General features: G+C 44.9%; 1 protein-coding gene across 1 annotated transcript in view; it reads left to right on the top strand.

Moving 5' to 3' along the window:
• Positions 1-26,316, top strand: part of LOC311110003 (ephrin type-A receptor 7-like) — a gene marked incomplete at both ends in the record, with an annotated part of 174,100 nt that overhangs the window by 102,743 nt on the left and 45,041 nt on the right. The window contains 2 exons of the mRNA XM_084152959.1: positions 11,238-11,393; positions 13,632-13,961. Coding sequence (XP_084009085.1) covers positions 11,238-11,393; positions 13,632-13,961 — 486 coding nt within the window. The remainder of the gene's footprint in view (positions 1-11,237; positions 11,394-13,631; positions 13,962-26,316) is intronic.

The raw sequence follows: 26,316 nt of genomic DNA, 5'->3' as shown, positions 1-26,316 counted from the left end.
TCCTGATGTGGTTACCATGCAAATGACTGGGACCTGCCTCCCCGCTGTGTCTCACACACACACACACACACACACACACAAAGGTACACACACTGAAGTACAGTAAAGTACACACACAGGTTATTTGCTGCTGCACGCTGTGCCCATCTTGCCCTCTGTGTCTCCTGTGAGGAGTAACACCTGTGTGAATGTGTGTGCTGGGGCGTGATGATGATCATCAGTGGCTTGAGATCACTCAGCCTTGGACACCACGGATGACTGCAGACACACACACGACATCGACACTGCCCTCCTTCGTTGTCACCCTCTCACTAGAACACACACACACCGACAGGCACACTCAAACAGACACTTGTAAGAAATCATCTGTAGTTTCCAGACTTCAGTAATACAATGGGAAACTGGTTAGGCTCTGAGTGTTTGCACATGCTTATAATACATACATGCACGCGCGTGTGTGAATGCTCACGCATTTGTTCACGTGTACATGTGTGAATGGTGTCAGAAGGTAGGGAATTGTATATTGTATGTGCTGGTGTTTGTGTGTGGGGGGTGAGCAATGTCCCCCCCCCCCCCCCCCCCCCGCCCCCCCAAAAAAAAAAAATTCTGCACTGAGCAACTTTCAGGTCCGCTGAGCGCAAACTTGAACGTTGTGAAAATTATGTGCAACTTCAGGCACGTGTTTACTGTGAACACCGCTTTAAGTTATAGTTACAGTTTTAACTGTGGTCAAGTATGCTACTGTGGCTATTTTATTTATTTATTTATTTATTTATTTATTTATTTATTTATTTATTTATTAAATTTTTCTATTTATTTAACCTTTATTTAACCAGGTAGGCCAGTTGAGAACAAGTTCTCATTTACAACTGCGACCTGGCCAACATAAAGCAAAGCAGTGCGATAAAAACAGTTACATATGGGGTAAACAAAACGTACAGTCAAAAATACAACAGAAAATATATATACAGTGTGTGCAAATGTAGCAAGTTATGGAGGTAAGGCAATAAATAGGCCATAGTGCAAAATAATTACAGTTAGTATAAACACTGGAATGATAGATGTGCAAGAAATGATGTGCAAATAGAGATACTGGGGCAATGAGCAAAATAAATAACAATATGGGGATGAGGTAGTTGAGTGGGCTAATTTCAGAAGGGCTGTGTACAGGTGCAGTGATCGGTAAGGTGCTGTGACAACTGATGCTTAAAGCTAGTGAGGGAGATAAGTCTCCAGCTTCAGAGATTTTTGCAGTTCGTGCCAGTCATTGGCAGCAGAGAACTGGAAGGAATGGCGGCCAAAGGAGGTGTTGGCTTTGGGGATGACCAGTGAGATATACCTGCTGGAGCGCATACTACGGGTGGGTGTTGCTATGGTGATCAATGAGCTAAGATAAGGCGGAGATTTGCCTACCAGTGATTTATAGATGGCCTGGAGCCAGTGGGTTTGGCGACGAATATGTAGTGAGGACCAGCCAACAAGAGCGTACAGGTCACAGTGGTGGGTAGTATATGGGGCTTTGGTGACAAAACGGATGGCACTGTGATAGACTACATCCAATTTGCTGAGTAGAGTGTTGGAGGCTATTTTGTAAATGACATCGCCGAAGTCAAGGATCGGTAGGATAGTCAGTTTTACGAGGGCATGTTTGGCAGCATGAGTGAAGGAGGCTTTGTTGCGAAATAGGAAGCCAATTCTAGATTTAACTTTGGATTTGAACATAATGTAGGCCTACCAGTGTGGCCTACCTTCAAAACCAATGGAGAAAATGCATCCCATAACATTTTAACATGGAAATAGCTGTTCTATCACTCAACCTACAGTAACAGCCAATGTGTGGTGTTCAATGTAGGTCTACATTCCATTACACTTTTGAAAGAAACATGCAGGGCTTGACCTGTTTATCCACTTGTCTTTCAGACTGAACATGTTGTGTAGTTTGATGCAAGAAACCACTTTACAAAATAAAATGCATAATTATTCCCATACCATTATTACAGAGAATCAGACAAATTATGCTTCCTTCTGCCGATTGGCTACTTGGCTTATTCAAGCCTGTCTCAAAATACAGCACTGCCCCTTTAAGACAAAAAAAAGCTCTTTACCTGACTCACTTTTCAAAGATGGCTATAAATGCACACATTTTGTGCTCTTGTAGGAAGCAATCACTCCCCCATTGCTGACTACAAATTATCAATAACTGGGCTAATAACTCACTAACTAGCAAAGGATATGAAGAAATGTGCACATGTGGCTACATGTAGCTCTCGCTTTGATCTCAAAACAAGCGCATCTCCTCACGACCACTAATGCTATAAACACCGTCCAGTTCAAAGTAAATGGTACAGATCCATATATGGCAATGGTCTATTTACGTATAGGCCTACTGCAGCTCTAATTGGTTATGGCACACATTGGGTGTGAGTGAGACGTGCGTGTATATGTATGAATGGTGTAAGTAGTGAGGGAGTGTGTGTGTGTAGTACTCACGTGTATATGTATGAATGGTGTAAGTAGTAAGGGAGTGTGTGTGTAGGTACTCACGTGTATATGTATGAATGGTGTAAGTAGTGAGGGAATGTGTGTGTGTAGTACTCACGTGTATATGTATGAATGGTGTAAGTAGTGAGGGAGTGTGTGTGTGTACTCACGTATATATGTATGAATGGTGTAAGTAGTGAGGGAGTATGTGTGTATGTACTCACGTGTATATGTATGAATGGTGTAAGTAGTGAGGGAGTGTATGTACTCACGTGTATATGTATGAATGGTGTAAGTAGTGAGGGAGTGTGTGTGTATGTACTCACGTGTATATGTATGAATGGCGTAAGTAGTGAGGGAGTGTGTGTATGTACTCATGTGTATATGTATGAATGGTGTAAGTAGTGAGGGAGTGTGTGTGTATGTACTCACGTGTATATGTATGAATGGCGTAAGTAGTGAGGGAGTGTGTGTGTATGTACTCATGTGTATATGTATGAATGGTGTAAGTAGTGAGGGAGTGTATGTACTCATGTGTATATGTATGAATGGTGTAAGTAGTGAGGGAGTGTGTGTGTGTGTAGTACTCACGTGTATATGTATGAATGGTGTAAGTAGTGAGGGAGTGTGTGTGTGTGTGTGTGTGTGTGTGTGTGTGTGTGTGTGTGTGTGTGTGTGTGTGTGTGTGTGTGTGTGTGTGTGTACTCACGTGTATATGTATGAATGGCGTAAGTAGTGAGGGAGTGTGTGTGTGTAGTACTCACGTGTATATGTATGAATGGTGTAAGTAGTGAGGGAGTGTGTGTGCGTGATCTGACCTGGTTGTGGACGTGAACAAATGGCTGGGCGGATGGGCTAAATGGAAGCCATCCATCAGAGAGACGGGACACAAACACACCCCGGAGATGTCATAGCCAATCCTGCCTCAGACACAAGGCTAGATCTGATGTAGAGGGATAAGATGAAGGGAGAGGGAAAAGAGTGAATGACACACACACTCTGACTCGGCCCAAAGACGGGAGGGACCACTGGAATATGGTTAGATAAGAACATTAGATAAGAACACTTATCAAATGAAAATATGCTTTAAAAGGGGAGACTGAGAGATGGATGGGAAGATGAGGGAGGGAAGGAATAAATGAACAAATGAATGGAGCGCAGAGGGAAAGAAAGGCAGAGCCATTATGTAAAATATGTGCAGTCCAGGACTCTGTTCACAAGACCATGGAGCTCTTGATGTTCTCTAATCTAATGATGGGACTGAGTTAGACTGAGGGAGAGAGGAGTAGAAGCAAGGGAGAGCTGGGTCTGGGAAGCAATGGTTGAATAGAACGTTGAATGAAGTAGAGTGAGAGAGGAGAAAATGGGGAGAGTGGGATAACACAAAGAGCTCTTCAGTGAGCAGGGACTACATGGGAGGGCTGGGGCTGTAGCCAACTCAATGAATGGTATTGATGAGGAGTGCTATACAGAGAAGTGGATAGATGGAGAGTTGTAAAGAGGGAAAGAGAAAAATGGAGAGATTGAGCGAGGTGGAGAGATGGAGGGAGAGAGGGTGGGAAAAGTAAAGCGAGAGATGGAAGGAGAGAAAAGAGAAGGCTAGGGACCGATGGAAAGTTTGAGAGGGATGTTAGGAGAGTGTGAGAGAGAGCGAGAACCAAAATGAGTGCATCCCTCTTTATGCTGAAGTCCCCGGTAATTGTTTAGTGTGATTAGGATGGAGAGAGGGATGAGAGGAGAAAGAGGGGTGGTGTAATATCCTGTAATTGAAGCCCTCGTCTGCCATCATCCCATTGTTCCACCACACACAGATAAGCCCAGGGAAATGAGAGACGAGGGGAGGGGGAGAGGGATAGTGGGAGGAAGAACGTGTGAGAGGCATAGAGGGGGCTGTGAGAAAGGGAGGGAGAGAGACTGAGTGGGCGGATTTACATTAGTAAAATATGTCTAGTGAGATCTATAAAATTCAAGCTGCTTTATTGGCATGAAAAACACAGATCATAGAAATATTGACGCAATCTCTCATCAACATCAGATTTGAAACTTTTCTCAGTGTTTACGATAGCCTTGGCTGTGGTGTGGCCAAAGCCACAATTCTGCTTCATGTGTGAATGCAGCTATAAGCATACCGTAAATACCATTCTATATAGACATACAAAATAAGGATATCAATTCAAACTATACAGGTGCTTCTCATCTAAACAATATTGAACATAGAGTTCTGTGGTTGCCATGGTGCTGTGAGGTCGCCTAGGCAGAGAGCTCCTGTATATTTTGTAAATATTTAAGCATTTGTAAGTGTTTTTTAGTTTATAAAAAATGTTTACACAACTTTTTACTTGTTATACATCTGTTTTGTTCAGATAAATATTGTGGTCTTCAATATCAAAGTTACAGGACTTCGATGTTAAATCATTTTTTTTGCCTTGGCTAGCTAGCTGGATGGCTAATGTTTGCGTTTAAATAATGCAGCAGCATCTCCGGCTTGTTTCACCTGCCAGTTAGAAGGTGGAGACTGAGGTGAACTGAGAGGCAGAGGGACTGTTCCTGACTAATGCTGATGTGTGGTTGATTCTCTGGCGCTTTACTGCAGCCGAAGCATCACCCAGGTGCGTTCTACACTGTCCGCAATGAAGGGTCAGCTACCTACGGAGGAGTAGAGGCTACTATGGAGGAACTGGGAACGTCGGACAAAGTGATGGGCCCTGATGAAGAGCTCCTGGCTTGTCTGACAGACTGACTTTCTCCCTGGCTGTACTGTACCATTGACGCACCCTCTGCTCAAGCCATACTGACTTTTCCTCAACGCCATTCGTTTTCCATCGTTCATCTGTTGGTCATTGATGAACACTGCCCCCGTCGCGTGCGCGAGCGTTGCATAATAAATGTGCACATGTTATTCAATCATTGCACCCACACTGCTCACGAGAGTCTGCGTAGCCAGGCGCTAAAATAGAACTTGGTTCTATTTGTAACACTTGACGCACTGCAAGTTCCGCCTCTCCCATCTCCTCATTGGTTTTTAGGAGCATATACCCACGTGGGTGATTGAAAGATGAACTGAGGTCCACACTCCAGTCCAGTTGATGGTGGTGGTAATGAACCTTAAAGTCGGTTGCCAACCGCCATATAACGTCCAAAGAAGAAGAAGAAGCCTGAAGGAGGACAGATTACTAGAAACGAACTCTGTATCAAATCAAACCGAATTGTATTTGTCACATGCGCCAACTACAACAGGTGTAGGACCTTACCGTGAAATGCTTACTTACAAGCCATTAACCAACAATGCAGTCCAAGAAATGGAGTTAAGAAAATATTTATTAAATAAACTAAAGTAAAAAATAAATAAAAAGTAACACAATAAAATGACATAACAATAACGACGCTATATACAGGGGGTACCGGTACCGAGTCAATGTGCGGGGGTACAGGTTAGTTGAGGTAATTTGTACATGTAGGTAGGGGTAAAGTGACTATGCATAGATAATAAACAGCGGGTAGCAGGGGAGTCAATGTAAATAGTCCGGGTGGCCATTTCATTAATTGTTCAGCAGTCTTATGGCTTGGGGGTAGAAGCTGTTAAGGAGCCTTTTGGACCTAGACTTGGAGCTCTGGTACCGGTCTATGACTTGGGTGACTGGAGTCTTTGACCATTTTTTTAGCCTTACCCTTTTATCTGTGGATTCATTGTCGGAGTAGAGGACCTTGTGCATTTCAGGTAAAATAACAACCCAATGTTTATATCCCAGGACAAATTATCTAGCAACAGCAAGCTAGCTAGCTAAATTGCCATAAATGTTTAATACTTTTCAACCTGTCCCCAAATTAATATATTTGTTCAGAGTTCGTTTTGATATTTCAACCTGTGTGTCCTGATCGCGTCTGGTGTGGATGGACAAAATCAACATGCGCGCGAGCGGTGTGGTCAGCATGTTATCCTCTATGATTTTTAAATGCATTGTATCCACGTGTGGTTGTATAGATTTGTTTTAATTGTCAAATAATTCATATCATCCTGTATATACGTATAGTGTTGCACACTTGATTAATGCAATGAGATTCACAAATGTGTGGCGGTTTTTAAAAGCCTTTCATTTTCAATTTGGCTAACAGTAAAAATGCTGTCTACTGGTATTAAGGTAATTCTCGCAGGGACATGTGGTGTGGGAGAGCCATTGTCTTTACACTGTACCACTCAGAGGGGGGTATATGGTGTAGATGTCTGTGGGAGACATCTCTGAAAGAGAGATTTTAATCTAGATCCGTCTCTTCACACTACACAAGTATCTCTCCTGGACCTAGTTTGTGCCATCAAAGTAGTGTAGTGTAAAGAAGATGAGAGGTGCTTGCCTACGGAGCTGTGAGGGGAACGGCACCTCCTTACCTTCAGGCTCTGATCAGACCCTACACCCAAACGAGGGCACTACGTTCATCCACCTCTGGCCTGCTAGCCCCCCTACCTCTACGCTCTACGGAAGCACAGTTCCCACTCAGCCCAGTCAAAGCTATTCGCTGCTCTGGCACCCCAATGGTGGATCAAGCTTCCCCATGACGCCAGGACAGCGGAGTCACTGACCACCTTCCGGAGACACTTGAAACCCCCCCCCCCCCCCCATTTAAAAAAAAAAAAAAAAAAAAAAAAAAAAAAAGGAAAAAAGAAAGTGGTTGTCCCACTGGCTATCATAAGTTGAATGCACCAATTTGTAAGTCGCTCTGGAAAAGAGTGTCTGCTAAATGACGTAAATGTAGGTGGGGGGAATGAGTTAGAGCGGAGGCAGGGAGAAGGTTAGCGAAGGGAGAAAAAAGAGGACTCTGGGAAAGGGAGGTGAGAGGAAGATTGACAAGGCAAGTATAAGTAGGGGGAGTATGAAAGAGGGAGAGGAGGGAAACAATTAAGCTTTAAACAGCTTCTCCCTTCAGAACCTGTGTGTGTCTTTCTGCCCGTGTTTCTTCATGTGTGTGTGTGTGTGTGTGTGTTTCAGCACATCTCTCTGTGTGTGTCTTTCTCTCTCACGCTCTCTCTCTGTTTCTCTTGAGCTGCAGGCTGCTGCGAAAGGCCTTTGATTACCATGATGACATCTTTCAGCAGCAGCCGTCCTCTTTGATTGTGAAGGTGCTGTTTGTGTGGATGATGTAACCATTGTTTGCGATGTCATCGTTGCGGCTTTAGATATTTGCTGTGTTGTAGCCCCCAGTTTGTGCTGAGAACACTGAGGCTTTCACTTGTTATTTCATTGACTGCCAGATATTAGGTTGGGTTATGCATTGCTGCGATCATTGTACAGTGCTACATCTAGCATGTCCCCTCCATTAGCACTAGGTGTGACTGTGATCAGTCATTCCTCCCCAGCCTTCTGTCTGTTTCATCCCCAGGACCTTTAAAATGGCCCTCTTCCTCCCCCCTGGAATGAGGATTTATCCCATTCATCAATTAGCATTAGCAGCAGAGAGCCAGTAATCTGAATATGGGGCCATAAATTATTGATTCCACCGGCCCCCCCTCCCTCTCTCCCTCCATCCCTCCCTCCGCCCGCAAATCTAACCCTGACATTTGAATATAAGACAGAGCAAAATGATGGCCTGAAATAATGTGTGTGTGGTGGGGGTGTGTGTCGCCTGGGTGTGTGTGTGTCCTTAGCTTTTTGTGTATGTGTCGGTGTGTGTGTCCTTAGCTTTTTATGTGTGTGTGTATGCAAAGCAAACCTCTTTTAGCCTCATTAATATTCATTAATACGTCCTGTCAGAAAGACACAGAAACAATTCATTGCTCGCATTTACTGTATTAAGTGCTTCATGATTTATTAATGTGCAATGAGAGAGTGAGGGAGAGACAGAGGGGGGGAGGGAGAGACAGAGGGGGGAGGGGAGAGACAGAGGGGGGGAGGGAGAGACGGGGGGGAGCATTGAAATGTGATTGTTCCAATAGACAAAGCGTTGTAAAGCTGTTCACCTGAAACTAACATAAAAACCATAAATATGGTTGCTCTTTTTTATTGTGTATTTGTCACCCATCAAACAATTCTATTTATTTGTTTTGCATAGTGAGCATAGGTGGCCACATTCTGACATAGCATTAGCAAACAGCTTGGAATAGTATATGCCGTTTAGCTGACGCTTTTATCCAAAGCAACTTAGTCATGCGTGCATACATTTTACGTATAGGTGGTCCCGGGAATCAAACCCACTATCCTGGTGTTACAAGTGACATGCTCTACCAACTGAGCTACAGAGGACCACTAAACAGTATATAGTCCAAGGACTCCTTGCTAACGGCTTGGAAAATGGACACCGGTGCCAACCCGTCCAGGAGTATTGACAACAATGTGAATACAGTTGTGTGTTTGACCTCTCTACATCTCCCTCTGTGTAACTGCCTCCTCCATAACATCCTGTTTGGCTCCACTACTGGCATTGTAGATGCTGCTTAGCATCTCTTTCTCTTCACTATACAGTATCTATGTTGTATATTTAGCCACCAGGCAGTTGGCATAGCTCACCGTTACAGTGCTTGTATTATTAAAACTTGAGGAAGTATATGATCTTTCTCTTTATCCTAGCGTGCTGACTCCCTCACCCTCACTCTCTTTCTCTCTACTTGAGCTGTGTACTATGCATGACCCCTTTTCCTCACTTCTCTTTCCTTTGATCTTCCCCTATGCATATTTGCTGTTAGCCCTTGGCTAACTCTATCCCTCCTCCCTGTGTGCTGTGCTGCGTCTTCTCTTCTTCGCTAGACCCACCGTTATACATCGGTGTTATTACACCTTGAGGAGGTGTGTGTGTGTGTGTGTGTGTGTGTGTGTAGGGAGATAGACTTTCCATGTCCCGTTTAATCAAGCTTATCGCACGGCACCCAGGACAAATTGATCAGTTGGGCAGCCAGCTGTTCTGGCCAAGCTGTGTGCCGTTTCTCTCTCCCTCGTCTGCTTTTCAGCTGAAACGCCATGGCACTCATCTAAATGTAGAGGGGAATGCAGCAATGCATTGAATACACACCCAGATTGCCAGGGTTGTTTCTGTCCAATACCCCCTGTTCCCCTATTGGGTCCTTCTGGGAGTGTCTCTTACCTATTGGCAATTGGCTCTGATTGACGCAACCTTGTCTGGCAGGGACAGTTGGCCACACTTCTATTTGGGCCCAGCTACTGTATAGAGACTGGTGCTTTGTTAGCTTGGTACAGCTTTCTGTCTTGACTTCCAACCATTCAAACATCATAGCAAAGGTGTACTGATACAAGACCAAGAAGTGCAATCCAGCCAGCTTTGAGTTGGGCCTTGGTTTAGAGACTGATACCAGCAAAGACGGGCACTTTGGCTATCTAGATACCACATTTAGACTTCCTACCATTCAAACCACATTACTGTAAGTGTACTGACAAAACGGGCACCCCTGCCGAAAAGAGAGCAGCTGCATCCAGCCATTTCAGAAGCTAGGTTTTTCTTCACGCTCTGCAGCACTGTAGCCAAAGAGTGGTTCTCTACAAATCAGGCTGTTCTGTGTTAGTGTAATAGCAGACATTAGACAGACGATTACAAGGTTCTTACAGACACCGCCACGCCATACACACTCACGCTTTCACATCAGTCTCAACTTGGGGAGTTTGAAGGGGCTAATCGGTGTGTCTTCGAGGCTGTGTGTGCATGTGTGTCTTAAATGGTGCGCGTGATGCGTCTGTGTGTGTGTGTGTGTGTGTGTGTGTGTGTTACACCCAAACCCACCATCTCTTCACCATTCAGGCTTTACCCTCCGCTCAGACACGGTAACATCGTTGAGGCTTGGGCCGGTTGTCTTCACAGCCACATTCATATATTATATCATCCCAGTGCATTAGCAGTAGGATAGGGAACGGCAGTGATGATGACAGTGATCATAATGCGAAGAGAGAGCGTGCTGGAGGTGTTCATGTAGAAATGCTGTTGGGGACCCGGTGACAGAGAGCGGAGCAGCGCTCAACTGATTTCACACACATTACTACTCGGAGCACTGGCACGGCAAGCGGAAAATGAACCCCAGTGAGAAAGAGTGGAAAATAGTTAGTGTGCGTGTATGCGCAATATGTGTGTAGTCACTCTCTCCTACTCTCTTTTTCTATCGCTCTTTTCCCTCCCTCACTCTCTCTCTCCCTCTCGTGCCCTCAGCCCCAAATTAAACAGAGTTGTCTAATAAGGAGTTGTCAGGAGCTGTTAACACACAAGAAAGAAGGGAGGAGATGACAGAATGAATTGGAGAAAGAGAGAAAGAGAGAAAGGACGAGGGTCAAGGAGTTGAGCAGCTCGGTGCCTGAAGAGAGATTGGACAGCATGTGTTGGTTCTGTACTGACTAGCTGGTCCAGTTCTATTGACCATATGTTAGGCTTAGAGGCTCAACATCATGTGTTAGTGTTCAGCCTTACAACTGACTGAGTCATCAAATTGTGCCTTCTAAATCGGTCTCTCTTTCTCTCTCCCTTTCGCTTTCTCTAACTTGGTCTAGCGCTTTCATATGCTGTCCTCCTTTTCTTTCTCTCGATCTCTCTCTCTCTCTCTCCCTCCTTCCTCCTAGTCCTCGCTCTCTCTCGCTCTCTCTCCCCCAGAAGGTATAATTAGCTTGAAAGTATTTACCCCATGTTGCTAAACCATTATCAGTACTTTACAGCAGTTTTAAAACATACACCGACTGAAATAATAATACCATGGAATGTGTTTAATGCATATTTATGTTTATCTTTTTTTCTCTCCTCTCTCTCTCTCTCCTTCGCTCTCTCTCTGTTCTCAGCGTGTCCCCCTGGCTCGTATAAGATGTCATCCAGACAGCAGGAGTGTTTTCCATGCCCGGCCAACAGTGTGGCTGAGGAGGAAGGCTCGGTGGTGTGTGTGTGTGAGGAGGACCACTTCAGGACCCCCCTGGACAACCCCTCTGCCCCCTGCACCCGTAAGACAGACGCACAAACACACCTGTCCCTATGCAACTCCTCATCTGATTATATCACTCTGTCCTATCACCTCTCCTCTAGCCATGTCACCCTGTCATTCCTCTTCTTAGTCTCTCTCTCTCTATCCTTCACTTCCTCTCTGACCATAATCCCTCCACCCTCCATCCTCCCACTAACCTTATCCCTTCATCCCTCCGTTCCCTTTAGCCCACACCCCTCCGCTTCCCTAACCTCATCACTTAATTATTCCCTCTCCCTCCTTCTCTCTCTCTAACCCATCCTGCCTCCATCACTCCATCCATCAGGTAACCCAATCCCGCCGTCCTTCACCCGTCCTTAACCTTACCCCTCTATCGTTCCCCTATTACCGTCATACTTCACCCATCATTCCTCCACTAAACCTAAATCTTCCCTCTATCCTTCCCCCCACTTGGTCACCCAATCCCTTTTCACCCTTCCATCACTTTAGCAACCCCAACCCCTCCATCCTTCATCCCTCCCCACACACACACACACATCCCCCCACCACACTAAATACCAACACCTCCAACAAAGATGCACAATCAAGTCCAAATCCATACTGGCCTGCCAGGGGCAGCCATATTGATCTAACCACTAACCCTCTGTAGTGTTGATGGATAAATACACACACGCCACCTAATAAGCTTATAGAATAATGTGCTCTATAGTGTACCAGACAATAAAACACAGAGGTCAGAAATTGAGTGTATTCATTCTTGGCTCAGATCAGCTCAAGCTTTTATAGCTCTGTAATTAGAAGGTTTAATCATGATATTGATTCCCGGTGCTTTTATATCTACCAGGGGCAGTCGGTGATACCATTTATAGTGCTTTAATTACAATATTGATTCAGTAATTGTGATCATCTCCTGATTCCACCAAAGGGGGGGGGGGGGGGGAGCTGATGAACACGTCACACACCACAGCTGTGCCCCACACACGCCCCTGTTACCATGTTACATAACCCCACCGAGAGAGCATTCAGTATACACAAACACCACCACTACATTATTAATATCCTTTAATGGACCAATACCTTTGTTGTGTTCAAACATGCACGGTTACAGCACTGCATCATGTAAATTATTTGACTTGTATAGTGCAAGGCCTTGAAAGACCATTCTGCATGAGTGTGTATGTCACTGGTTGACCATTGTCAGAATCTCTACCAGATGAAGAGAGGACGCTATGTAGGACTATTGAGATGCACCCGTCGTATTTTACCTTTGATAACAGAGAGCATTCTCATTCCGCGAGCACTAACCACCTTTTCTATGGTGACTCATATTTGCTTTTTGTAAACAAGGCATTTGTTCCAGCCATGACTGTTGACATAAGTAATAGACAGTCCATTATCTCTCTCTCTCACACAACCACAGACAGTATACACACACAGCTTTACACTTCACCATCACTAATAGAATTGCCTCTGTTTTATTTCTCAATCCACCGTAAAATGAGGTGGTTAGTAGTTCAGGGATTGTCTAGAAATTGCATGAGTGAATAAAGATAGTCGGTGAGCAGCATATTATGTGTCTGACTTACGTCTCCTTTGTTCTATCATCATAAACACACACACATTTCATCTAGACCAGGCAAGCTTTAGTTGCTTTGGCTAGTCTTATTTTCTCTGTTTCCCCCCTGCTCCATGCATCACCCATAATCCCTTCCTCATCTCAATCCTATCAAAGTATTTACATATGCATTATAGATGTGTACTAGCACAATAACACCATGTAGCTAGCATACTGTTGTGGACCACACTTTGAGAATGGACTACAGCGTGAAGTGTTCTATAGTAATTGGTTGGCACTGGTTTTAATGCTGAATTTAATTACGTGGCAATCAGGTCTAGATCAGTGCAATCTAACGCACACACTTCCATAGTCATTGCCTCATACAGATATCTGATGTACTGGTATCGTACCTAGTCTGTTACGGTGTATTGCTGTTGTCTTGGTCTTGTCATTGTTGTAAAAGAGAATGTGTTCTCAATGACTTACTGGTTAAATAAAGGCTAAATAAAATGAATTAAACCTGCTGTAGCACTGTAGGTAGTAAGTACATCATACAGAAGAGTCATATGTCATAGAAATGCCTAATACTTTCATAAATCATACAGGGGCCATAAGACAAGCACTAAAAGTGACTAGAACAGGAATCATGTATATAACGACGAATTATATTTTTATATATCCATTTATTTTCCCTCCCAGGCCCCCCCTCTCCTCCCAAAGACTTGGTCTACACCCTCAAGCAGTCCACCCTGATCCTGGAGTGGGGCGCGCCAACGGACACGGGCGGCAGGGGGGACCTGACCTACAGCGTGGGCTGCCGCCGGTGCGTGGGGCTGCAGTGTGAGCCATGTGGGGCCAGCGTGGGCTTCATGCCCCAGCAGAGCGGGTTGACCGAACGCACGGTCACTGTGGTCAACCTCATGGCCAACTCCAACTATACGTTCACGGTCGAGGCCCTCAACGGCGTGTCAGAGCTTCTGCCCAACAAGAGGTTCTACACACAGGTCAACGTGTCGACTAGTGTGCCAGGTCAGTGGAAGTTGTGTGTTCACACACACACAGTCTTGTATAACTAACTTTGTGGGGACACAATTCATTCCAATTCAAAATACTATTTTCCCTAACCCCTAACCTTAACCCGAAAACCTAACCCTAGCTCCTAACCCCAAAACTAACCCTAGCTCCTAACATTAATGCTAACCTTAACCTTAAACCCCCTAGAAATATCATTTGACCTTGTGGGGACTAACAAAATGTCCCCAGTTGGTCCCCCCAAAAATGGTTTACTATTCTTGTGGGGACTTCTAGTCCTTACAAGTATAGTTAAACACGTCCACACACACTGATTCTCATTCTTTACCCTCAAATCAGAAAAACCACGTATGAGAACAAAGGAGTGCTCAAAAGCACACTATACACAAACTCTGAACTAATTACACACGGCTCAGCGCCCCTCTCCTCTCAAAGACTCCCGTCATCACGGTGGAGCCATCTCATTTTCATCCACAGCCTTCACAAAGCCATTAGCCAGAGGCTTTAAAAGCACTCAGCAAAGTGTCCCTGTCAACTGCAACACACCCAGCAATCCCCCCAAATGATATGGAGCCCCCCCCCCCCCCCCCCCCCCTTCCCCCACCACCGACCCAGACTCCATACATTCTAACACATTTGATGACTCATGTTTATTCAACTTTTTTTTCACAAACATCGACTTGCTGTGGGGGAAAAAAGGACAAATGAAATGTTTCATTTGCATATGCAGAGGAAAGAGGAAATCAAAGCACTCGAAGTGAGAGTGTGTTTTGTACTCTAATTGTTAATTAGTGGAAGCTAATGCAATACATTATGAATGGAGCTTGGATTAATGCACATTTGGAAATGGAAAGCCAGCACTTTGGATGATCCACGGTGGAGCAAAATGAACTCAGGCAAAAACACACACACACACACACACACACAGTGAAGTCATTAAGTAGAGTTATCACGAGGGTTTCATCACACCAAATGTTTTACTCCAATAGACAGGATTTGGTAAAGGAGCAGGTATGTTTTTGTGTGTGTGTGTGTACGCAATTGTGAGCTTGTAAGAGAGTGTGTGTACTGTGCGTGAAAATGTGGGTGTGTGTGTGACAGTGCTCTAGATTCTAGTGCTGACCAATTACAAAATGGGGGTTGTATAAGTGCAACATCTGGGGGGGTGGCTTAGAGAACAGGTGTGTGTGTGTGTTGCGCTGGATGGTACATATGGATGCTAGATGAATGCTGGATATTATGCTGGAAGGGGCTAAATCCTAAGGTCATGGAATGGCCTATACCTGCATTCTTACGAACATTCACTCAGTCACCCTCATAACTCTACACACAATCAGAGATATCTATCTATATATATATCTATATCTATATATATATATATATATATATATATATATATATATATATATATATATATATATATATATATATATATATATATATATATATATATATATATATATATATATATATATATATATATATATATATATATATATATATATATATATATATATATATATATATATATATATATATATATATATATACACAAGCACAATGAAACCGGTTGGCAAATGCACACATAAACACTGAACACATACACGCCAAGGGAAAGCACGCACTCATCATGTCGCACAGAGAGAGCTACACACTGACAAGTGCACAAATGCTGAGCGAATGGAGGCCTGAAGGACTCCTCAGCTCAGGGCCACCGTTGCATTCTTAGATCTGAGTTTTGAGATAAAAGACCAAGTCATCAATGGCAGGCAGTATTCAGGAGGAGCACTTGAACAACTTAACCTTTCATCTAACTCAAGTACTAAAGAAGTAAAGCAGGGGTGTCAAACTCATTCCATGGAGGGCCTAGTGTGTGCTAGACAACCAGGTGAGGGGAGTTCCTTACTAAATAGTGACCTTAATTCATCAATCATCAAGTACCCGCAGACACTCGGCCCTCTGTGAAGTTTGACACGTGACGTAGAGGCTGCCGGCACTCCAAAATGCTCCCGTCTCATCTGTCTTCTGTGCCACACACCTCCAACTACAACAACTCTTATATTTTTCTCTTTCTCTTCCTGTTTTCTACCTCCTTATCTCTCTGGTCTTTTCCTTTTTCATTCAATCGTTCTTTCCCACTTTCTCTCAATCGATCTCCCTCCATCTGTCTCTTTCTCTCTTCCTTTCTCCCTTTCACCTTCTCTGCTCTTCGTTCGTTCCTTTTCCTGTGTCATACCCCCCCTCTTTCTCTCTCTCTTTAACCAGCCCTACTAATTTAGACATAAATCTCCCTGGTCCAGAGAGTGGAACGGGGGCCTTTCTCAATGTCTGCTTCTCTGAGTGCTACATTAAGTAGGAGAGACGTTATAAAACGCTGCCAGTTTATGCCCTGTGCATATTTTAGGCTAATCCACTCTGTGTAGAGCTGCTCCCAATAGTCCCCACCCTGCCAATAAACTATAAATCCTTCGCCAGCAAACTGCTGTGCTCCCTCCAAGGTTAGAGTAGAACATTCTCGGCAAGCCATGTGTAGACTGTGGTGTTCTCTCTCTCTCTCTCTCTCTCTCTCTCTCTCTCTCTCTCTCTCTCTCCTTTCCATGTGCCCCTTTCTCTCTCTCTCCTGAATGGCTGTCACGGCTTAGAGTTGATGTATGGCTATTATGGGCTGTTAGCAGCCATGTCCTTCTGTTTGTTGTCGCGGGGATTGAGTGGATTGGAGAGTGCCATATTCCCAAGACTCAGACCGAGAGACAGGGCTTAACAAATTGGAGGGGTTTTCTATTGATATGTGACTTTTCTGTGGGACGTTTTTGCGAGGTGTATGGGTGTTTTTATATGATTATACATCCTGTGACTATGTACAGTATAATGTCAGTGGCTCTCTGACCTGAATGCTAAGTCACCAGGACAGGGACAGTAAGTGGCCTGTTATGATGTGGGTGTTGCCAGGCAAGTGTTTGGAGACAGTTTGTTTCACCACCCACTGTTGGCTTTTACAGCCTCATCCTGCTTTCCCTCTGCCAACAGAGAGGAGAAGGAAGGGAGAGATGGAGAGAGATAGACAAGCAAAGGGAGAGTGAGATATTAAGAGAAGGAGAGATAGAGATGGGAGCGTGAAAGGGCGAAAGAGAGAGTCCAACACACGCAAAGACAGACCTATCAAAACACAATGGTTGGAGTTTCTGGGGAATTTTAATACTCAGGGGAATTTATACTATCTTAACAAGATGTGTCTAGTGCAACAGGCCTTGGACACATTGTACACCTATGACATGCATGAAAGCTACCCATCCAGATAGCATTAGGGGCATAATAATCTTGGCACAGTGTTATCTGTTTTTCTTTCTTATGTTATTTTTACGAGTCTCGGTAGCACCTTTAAACCAAGCGATCTATCTGTTGAATCCTGCTTGGGCTGCCACACCTCGTCTTTTGTCTTTTTGTCTCTCGTTTACCTCAAGTTAGACCTCTGTTTTCTCTCAGGTCATGAACAGAATCTGTTGCTGCTCTTGTCTTCTCCTTTTGGGGACAGTGCCCTCCATCTCTTTTCTTTTCCCTTGAGTCTGTGAAGTGAATGTGTGGCTAGTGGCTACTAAGGATGTTATGATCAGGTGTGTGTAGAGTGATGATATTACTGCACACACACTTGTACAGTATCTGCTTGTGTCACTGAGTGAATTTCAATATTTGCAAAAATTTGGTTGGGTATGTTTGGCACGTGTATTAGAAGACCTGCATTATACACGCACCATTGGCACACCTCTCCTCAGATCACCAACAAAGCATGACCAAACCCCCGGTACACTCAGCTCCCCTGGAAGGTTAAGCATGCTAACGCCCTTGGTGTATCTTGAGACAATACCCCATAAAAGCCCCACTGACCTTTATGAATACTGCATTAGTGACTTTGATCACAGGCCTCTACTCCTTTTTTCACTCACTCTCCTCTCTCTCTCTCTCTCTCTCTCTCTCTCACTCTCTCTCTCTCACGTGCAGCTGTAGCGTATTGGGGCTTCTAGTGCTGGCTAAGCCTGTTAGCTGAAGGTGGGGGCGCCAAGCTTTGGCCTCCGCTGCTGCTCTAATCTCAAAGAGGGGTTATTTAGCCTGCAGGCTACAGCTCCTAGTGTGTGTGTACACAGTGAAAGTAGAGTCTGTGGACTAGCTATGAACTGGGAAGAGGTGGAAGGGAGTCTGTCCCCTGTAAAGCCCCCAAAGCAGAGGAACACACGTGCCCGCACATACACACACCCTGACAGAAAGGATTTCCCCTGAATGGAGAGAGCGAGGGAGAGGTGGTTTATCGGTACTCCACAGACCCTCAAGGGGGGTTGGGGTTGAGGGTTGGGGGTATAGAGGATTGGATGGATGGAAGAGAGGGGTTGGGTAAATGGGGGTCATTCCTGCCCCAAGGGGCTCATGGGACCCATCATCCAGCTGTGGATTAGACACGTGTGTAGTGTATGTGGTGTGTAGGGGTCAGAACATGTGTGAGTGTGTGTCCTATCACGCTTTGTGCATGTGTCATTTGTGTATGAGAGCGAGAGAAGGTAATGTCTGTCATATGTATCAGGTCACACTGGAAGTTTGTGTGTGTGGTGTGTGTGTGTGTGTGTGTGTGTGTGTGTGTGTGTGTACGAGTGTACAGATTAGCCCAAAGGATGCAATTGTGTAAATCAAATCACATTTTATTTGTCACATACACGTGTTTTGCAGATGTTATAGCGGGTGTAGCGAAATGCTTGTGCTTCTAGCTCCGACAGTGCAGTAATATCTAACAATTTCACAACATATACCCAATACACACAAAAAAGTAAGGAATGGGATAGCTGGGTGAACAGGCAGTGGCTCGGGTGGTTGATATCCTTGATGATCTTTTTGGCCTTCCTGTGACATCGGGTGCTGTATGTGTCTTGGAGGCTGGGTAGTTTGCCCCCGGTAATGCGTTCGGCAGACCGCACCACCCTCTGGAGAGCCCTGCGGTTGAGGGCGGTGCAGTTGCCGTACCAGGCGGTGATACAGCCCAACAGGATGCTCTCAATTGTGCATCTGTAAATGTTTGTGAGGGTTTTAGGTGATAAGCCAAATTTCTTCAGCCTCCTGAGGTTGAAGAGGCTCTGTTGCGCCTTCTTCACCACACTGTCTGCGTGGGTGGACCATTTCAGTTTGTCGGTGATGTGTACGCCAAGGAACTTGAAGCTTTCCACCTTCTCCACTGCGGTCCCGTCGATGTGGATAGGGGGGTGCACCCTCTGCTGTTTCCTGAAGTCCACGATCATCTCCTTTGTTTTGTTGATGTTGAGTGAGATGTTATTTTCCTGGCACCACACTCCCAGAGCCCTCACCTCCTCCCTGTAGGCGGTCTCGTCATTGTTGGTAATCAAGCCTACTACTGTTGTGTCGTCTGCAAACTTGATGATTGAGTTGGAGGCGTGCTTGGCCACGCAGTCATGCGTGAACAGGGAGTACAGGAGGGGGCTGAGCACGCACCCTTGTGGGACCCCAGTGTTGAGGATCAGGGAAGTGGAGATGTTGTTTCCTACATTCACCACCTGGGGGCGGCCCGTCAGGAAGTCCAGGACCCAGTTGCACAGGGCGGGGTTCAGACCCAGGGCCTCAAGCTTAATGATGAGCTTGGCGGGTACTATGGTGTTGAATGCTGAGCTATAGTCAATGAACAGCATTCTTACATAGGTATTCCTCTTGTCCAGATGGGATAGGGCAGTGTGATGACAATTGCATTGTCTGTGGATCTATTGGGGCAGTAAGCAAATTGAAGTGGGTCTAGGGTGACAGGTAAGGTAGAGGTGATATGATCCTTGACTAGTCTCTCAAAGCACTTCATGATGACAGAGGTGAGTGCTACAGGGCGATAGTCATTTAGTTCAGTTACCTTTGCTTTCTTGGGTACAGGAACAATGGTGGCCCTCTTGAAGCATGTGGGAACAGCAGACTGGGAAAGGGAGAGATTGAATATGTCCATGAACACACCAGCCAGCTGGTCTGCGCATGCTCTGAGGACGCGGCTAGGGATGCCGTCTGGGCCGGCAGCCTTGCGGGGGTTAACATGCTTAAATGTCTTAATCACGTCGGCCATGGAGAAGGAGAGGCCACAGTCCTTGGTAGTGGGCCTCGTCAGTGGCACTGTGTTATCCTCAAAGTGGGCGAAGAAGGTGTTTAGCTTGTCTGGAAGTGAGACGTCGGTGTCGGCGACGTGGCTGGTTTTCTTTTTGTAGTCCGTGATTGTCTGTAGACCCTGCCACGTACGTCTCGTGTCTGAGCCGTTGAATTGCGACTCCACTTTGTCTCTATACTGATGTTTTGCCAGTTTAATTGCCTTGCGGCATGAGTAGCTACACTGTTTGTATTCTGCCATATTCCCAGTCACCTTGCCATGGTTGAATGCGGTGGTTCGCGCTTTCAGATTTGCGCGAATGCTGCCGTCTATCCACGGTTTCTGGTTAGGGTAGGTTTTAATAGTCACAGTGGGCACAACATCACCTACACACTTCCTGATAAACTCAGTCACTGTTTCAGTGTATATGTCTAAATTAAAACATATCCCAGTCCGCGTGATCAAAACAATCTTGAAGCGTGGATTCCGATTGGTCAGAGCAGCGTTGAATAGTCCTTAGCACGGGTACTTCCTGTTTGAGTTTCTGCCTATAGGAAGGGAGAAGCAAAATGGAGTCGTGGTCAGATTTGCCGAAAGGAGGGCGGGGGAGGGCCTTATAACCATCCCGGAAGTTTGAATAGCAATGGTCAAGGATTTTAGCAGCGCGAGTACAACAGTCGATATGTTGATAGAACTTCGGCAGCCTAGTCTTCAAATTTGCTTTGTTAAAATCCCCGACTACAATAAATGCAGCCTCAGGATATGTGGTTTCCAGTTTGCATAAGGTCCAGTGAAGTTCTTTGAGGGCCGTCGTGGTATCGGCTTGAGGGGGGATATACACGGCCGTGACTATAACCGAATAAAATTATCTTGGGAGATAATACGGTCGGCATTTGATATTCTAGATCGGATGAACAGAAGGACTCAAGTTCCTCTGTTACTACAATTACACCACGAGTAATTAATCATGAAACACACACCTCCGCCCTTCTGCTTCCCGGAGAGATATTTATTCCTGTCTGCGCGATGAACTGAGAACCCATCTGGCTGGACCGATTCTGACAGAATATCCCAAGAGAGCCATGTTTCCGTGAAACAGAGTATGTTACAGGCCTTGATATCTCTCTGGAAAGAAATCCTTGCCCGTAGTTCGTCGACTTTGTTAACTAAAGATTGAACATTAGCGAGTAGAATACTTGGAAGCAGTGGGTGGTGTGCGCGCCTCCTAAGTCGGACCTGCAGGCCGCTCCGAGTGCCTCTCCTCCGCCGGCGATGTTTTGGGTCAGCCGCTGGAATCAGTTCAGTTGCCCTGGGGAGAGCAAACAAAGGATCTGCTTTGGGAAAGTCTTATTCCTGGTCGTAATGCTGGTGAGTTAAAGCCGCTCTGATATCCAATCGTTTTTCCCAGCTGTATGTAATGATGCAAAACACTTTCTGAGCTAATAATGTAAAAAATAATACATAAAAAACAAAATACTGCAAAGTTTCCTAAGAGCTAGTCGCGCAATAGAATAGGCTATTGCGCAACACCCAACGGTATTTTCCTTTCTATTGTTCAGATTAACAAAATGATCTGGTGATCCGGTTATGAAATGTCATGACTATAAATCCATAGCTCTATTCGGACGGGACTAGCATTTGGTTAGTAGAGACATTGTTTATGTAATTATTATCATGTGTGTAATTCCAGATAAAGATTCGCATGGGATTCGTTTTTCCAAACTTCCCCCTGTAATTCTTTATATTTTTCATTCAATTGAGTCTTATGATGGAAACCTGGAGGTTTTTATTCTAGGCGTGAATATATTTCAACATGTGGAGACGATAAAAGGCTAAATGTATAGGTGTCCCCATAATATTTAAATTGAAGAAGTGTGATCATAATCATTATTTTAGCGATACACGGTAGACGTCCCTTCTAATGAAAAGGAACCCCATACTGCTGATCTGAGCTGCTGAACAGTGCACTTGAGATGCAGTTATGGATGAGAAAGTGAAGTTGTCATTTCCCAAAATTTTTAATGTAGATTCATATGAAATATGTGCGCAGAACTTTGTTTGAAGCATTCATTTATCAAATCAGTTCTTGTTTTCTTGTTCAAACTGCGAGCAGCAACTGTCAAACTCTGTAATGTCTCAGAAAACACAGGGATGTCATTACACTAGTAGGGTATTGTCAGAGGACGTTGGAGTTCTCGCAAAAACATTCAGTTATTCGGCCTGGAATTGTTAATCCAGTAAAGATTACTGATTTTTTTTATTTTTTTTATTTCACCTTTATTTAACCAGGTAAACCAGTTGAGAACAGGTTCTCATTTACAACTGTGACCTGGCCAAGACAAAGCAAAGTAGTGCAACAAAAAACAACACAGAGTTACATATGGGGTAAAAAAAAAAACATAAAGTCAGAGATACAACAGAAAATATATATACAGTGTGTGCAAATGTAGCAAGTTATGGAGGTAAGGCAATAAATAGGCTATAGTGCAGAATAATTACAATAGTATTAACACTGGAATGCTAGATGTGCAAGAGATTATGTGCAAATAGAGATAATGGGGTGCAAAAGAGCAAATTAAATAACAATATAGGGATGAGGTAGTTGGGTGGGCTAATTTCAGATGGGCTGTGTACAGGTGCAGTGATCGGTAAGGTGCTCTGACAACTGATGCTTAAAGTTATTGAGGGAGATAAGAGTCTCCAGCTTCAGAGATTTTTGCAATTCGTTCCAGTCATTGGCAGCAGAGAACTGGAAGGAATGGCGGCCAAAGGAGGTGTTGGCTTTGGGAATGACCAGTGAGATATACCTGCTGGAGCGCAGACTACGGGTGGGTGCTGCTATGGTGACCAATGAGCTAAGATAAGGCGGGGATTTGCCTAGCAGTGATTTATAGATGGCCTGGAGCCAGTGGGTTTGACGACGAACATGTAGTGAGGACCAGCCAACAAGAGCGTACAGGTCACAGTGGTGGGTAGTGTATGGGGCTTTGGAGACAAAACGGATGGCACTGTGATAGACTACATCCAATTTGCTGAGTAGAGTGTTGGAGGCTATTTTATAAATGACATCGCCGAAGTCAAGGATCGGTAGGATAGTCAGTTTTACGAGGGCATGTTTGGCAGCATGAGTGAAGGAGGCTTTGTTGCGAAATAGGAAGCCGATCCTAGATTTAACTTTGGATTGGAGATTCTTTATGTGAGTCTGGAAGTTGAGTTTACAGTCTAACCAGACACCTAGGTATTTGTAGTTGTCCACATACTCTAGGTCAGACCCGTCGAGAGTGGTGATTCTAGTCGGGTGGGCGGGTGCTAGCAGCGTTCGATTGAAAAGCATGCATTTAGTTTTACTAGTGTTTAAGAGCAGTTGAAGGCTACTGAAGGATTGTTGTATGGCATTGAAGCTCGTTTGGAGGTTTGTTAACACAGTGTCCAATGAAGGGCCAGATGTATACAAAATGGTGTCGTCTGCGTAGAGGTGGATCTGAGAGTCACCAGCAGCAAGAGCGACATCATTGATATACACGGAGAAAAGTGTCGGCCCAAGAATTGAACCCTGTGGCACCCCCATAGAGACTGCCATAGGTCCAGACAACAGGCCCTCCGATTTGACACACTGAACTCTATCTGAGAAGTAGTTGGTGAACCAGGCGAGGCAGTCATTTGAGAAACCAAGGCTATTTAGTCTGCCAATAAGAATGCGGTGGTTGACAGAGTCGAAAGCCTTGGCCAGGTCGATGAAGACGGCTGCACAGTACTGTCTATTATCAATCGCGGTTATAATATCGTTTAGGACCTTGAGCGTGGCTGAAGTGCACCCGTGACCAGCTCGGAAACCAGATTGCATAGCGGAGAAGGTACGGTGGTATTCGAAATGGTCGATGATCTGTTTATTAACTTGGCTTTCGAATACTTTCGAAAGGCAGGGCAGGATGGATATAGGTCTGTAGCAGTTTGGATCTAGAGTGTCACCCCCTTTGAAGAGGGGGATGACCGCGGCAGCTTTCCAATCTCTGGGGATCTCAGACGTTATGAAAGAGAGGTTGAACAGACTAGTAATAGCGGTTGCGACAATTTCGGCGGCTAGTTTTAGGAAGAAAGGGTCCAGATTGTCTAGCCCAGCTGATTTGTAGGGGTCCAGATTTTGCACAAAACTAAAATTCCGGATGTGAAGTTTTGTGCTCGTGCACATAATTACGTTACCCAAACTCCCAAGTAAGTCGCTCTGGATAAGACCGTCTGCTAAATGATGTAATTGTAAAGTCAAACTAATCCTGTCCGAATAGGGCTCATGTTTAACCTGAAATAGACTATTAAATGATAAAGCCTATATTGTTGATAGACCCTAATGTGTGTCTCCTCACTGATGTCAATGAATAAATGGGCGATCGAAACGCCTAAAAAAGGTGATAATTGTGCATGTGACTTGATGGTGAGAGCCCAGTAATAGATTCACTGCTGTCCCTTTAATTATAGGCTATTGTTACTTTGTGTATCTAAAATCACAATGTTCCCATTTCTATAGTCATTTTACAAAGAGTATTCTTTTAATTGAAACTACTAAATGTCTGCTTTTTACCAGATCCAAATATATTAGCATGAACAGTAACTGATCACATTTCTGTAGGCTTTATATACAATATTCTGCCCATATGAATGAATGTATTTTAGGCCATAGTCTATGAAACAGCCATACATGATTTAATGAAAAGCAGCAAACATACACAACTGTATTTGACCCTAGCAAGACTCATAAACAAAAAAAATGCAATAGGCTACAGCTCAGCTGTTTCTGGCCCAAATACAATTAAACTCGAGGGATTGTAGCCACGTAAACCCAAATCCCCCAGCCACAGAGCGGTGGCCTCTCCAGTTGTTGAGCCCCTCAGTGGCATGTTTAAAGTCCTTTAGATGAGGGGGGAGAGGAAAGATGAGAGTAGGGGTCGGGGTGGGATTGACATTTCAATATCTTCAGAGGATTTTTTTGGCCTGCTTTAGATGCCTTGGTCCCTGTGGAGAGGCATGGTGGCTCAGCACAGCTCTCTGGGAATCCTACTGAGGGAGGGGGTGGAAAAGGGGAGGCAAGATCACAACAGGAGGACAGGGGGTAAGGCAGGAGGTGTAGAGGAGAGAGGAGGACAGGGGGTAAGGCAGGAGGTGGAGAGGAGAGAGGAGGACAGGGGGTAAGGCAGGAGGTGGAGAGGAGAGAGGAGGACAGGGGGTAAGGCAGGAGGTGGAGAGGAGAGAGGAGGACGGGGTAAGGCAGGAGGTGGAGAGGAGAGAGGAGGACAGGGGGTAAGGCAGGAGGTGGAGAGGAGAGAGGAGGACAGGGGGTAAGGCAGGAGGTGGAGAGGAGAGAGGAGGACAGGGGGTAAGGCAGGAGGTGGAGAGGAGAGAGGAGGACGGGGTAAGGCAGGAGGTGGAGAGGAGAGAGGAGGACAGGGAGTAAGGCAGGAGGTGGAGAGGAGAGAGGAGGACAGGGGGTAAGGCAGGAGGTGGAGAGGAGAGAGGAGGACAGGGGGTTTAGGTTATTAGAATCCCCATTAGCTATGGCACATGCAGCATCTACTCTTCCTGGGGTCCACATAAAACGTGCAAGTACATGAAAAAGTTACTTTCTCATGAGAGAACTCCGAACTCATTTCCTGGTAACTGAATAAAAAAATTAATCCATTTCTTTGTAACCCCTCTCTCTCCCTTTGAGGCGTGTGTGTGTGCCAAGCCTTTTGGGTCCCCAAATGAGAAGTGATGGGCTAGGTGAGGCTTCAGCAACCACCAAATGAATTGAGTCATCAAGCAACTTTTCATGACTGAGGCCTGGCCACTTAAGACGCTTTGTCACCCAGTGATGATAATTTTAATTGGTTTGCTTGGCTGGCTTATTATTGGGGTCTATGAGGACATACTTTAGTATTTGCAGGTATGGTACTTTGAATTGATGTTTTAGTGTTAAGTATTTTGTAGTCATACACAAACACAGACAACACACAGTCACGGACAAACATACACACCATCACAAACAGACACACACATAGAAGACAAACACACACAGTCACAGACTGAAAAGACTTGGTTAATCAGAGTAACACGCTGGGCTGGAGGGCTCCTTTTGAACAGAAGTCTCTACAGCACAGTGACTCAGTCTCCAGGCAGAGAGCGAGAGAGGTGAAAACACATTTTTCATTTCCATGAAAGGACAGGAAATTTGAAGTTGTTTTGTTCAATCTCTTTCATTTTATCCTC

Source organism: Coregonus lavaretus (genome assembly GCF_964263955.1).
Source record: "Coregonus lavaretus genome assembly, chromosome: 3".
Taxonomy (NCBI): Eukaryota; Metazoa; Chordata; class Actinopteri; order Salmoniformes; family Salmonidae; genus Coregonus; species Coregonus lavaretus.
Note: the sequence above shows the minus strand (reverse complement) of the source record. Positions and strands in the feature narration are given on the sequence as shown.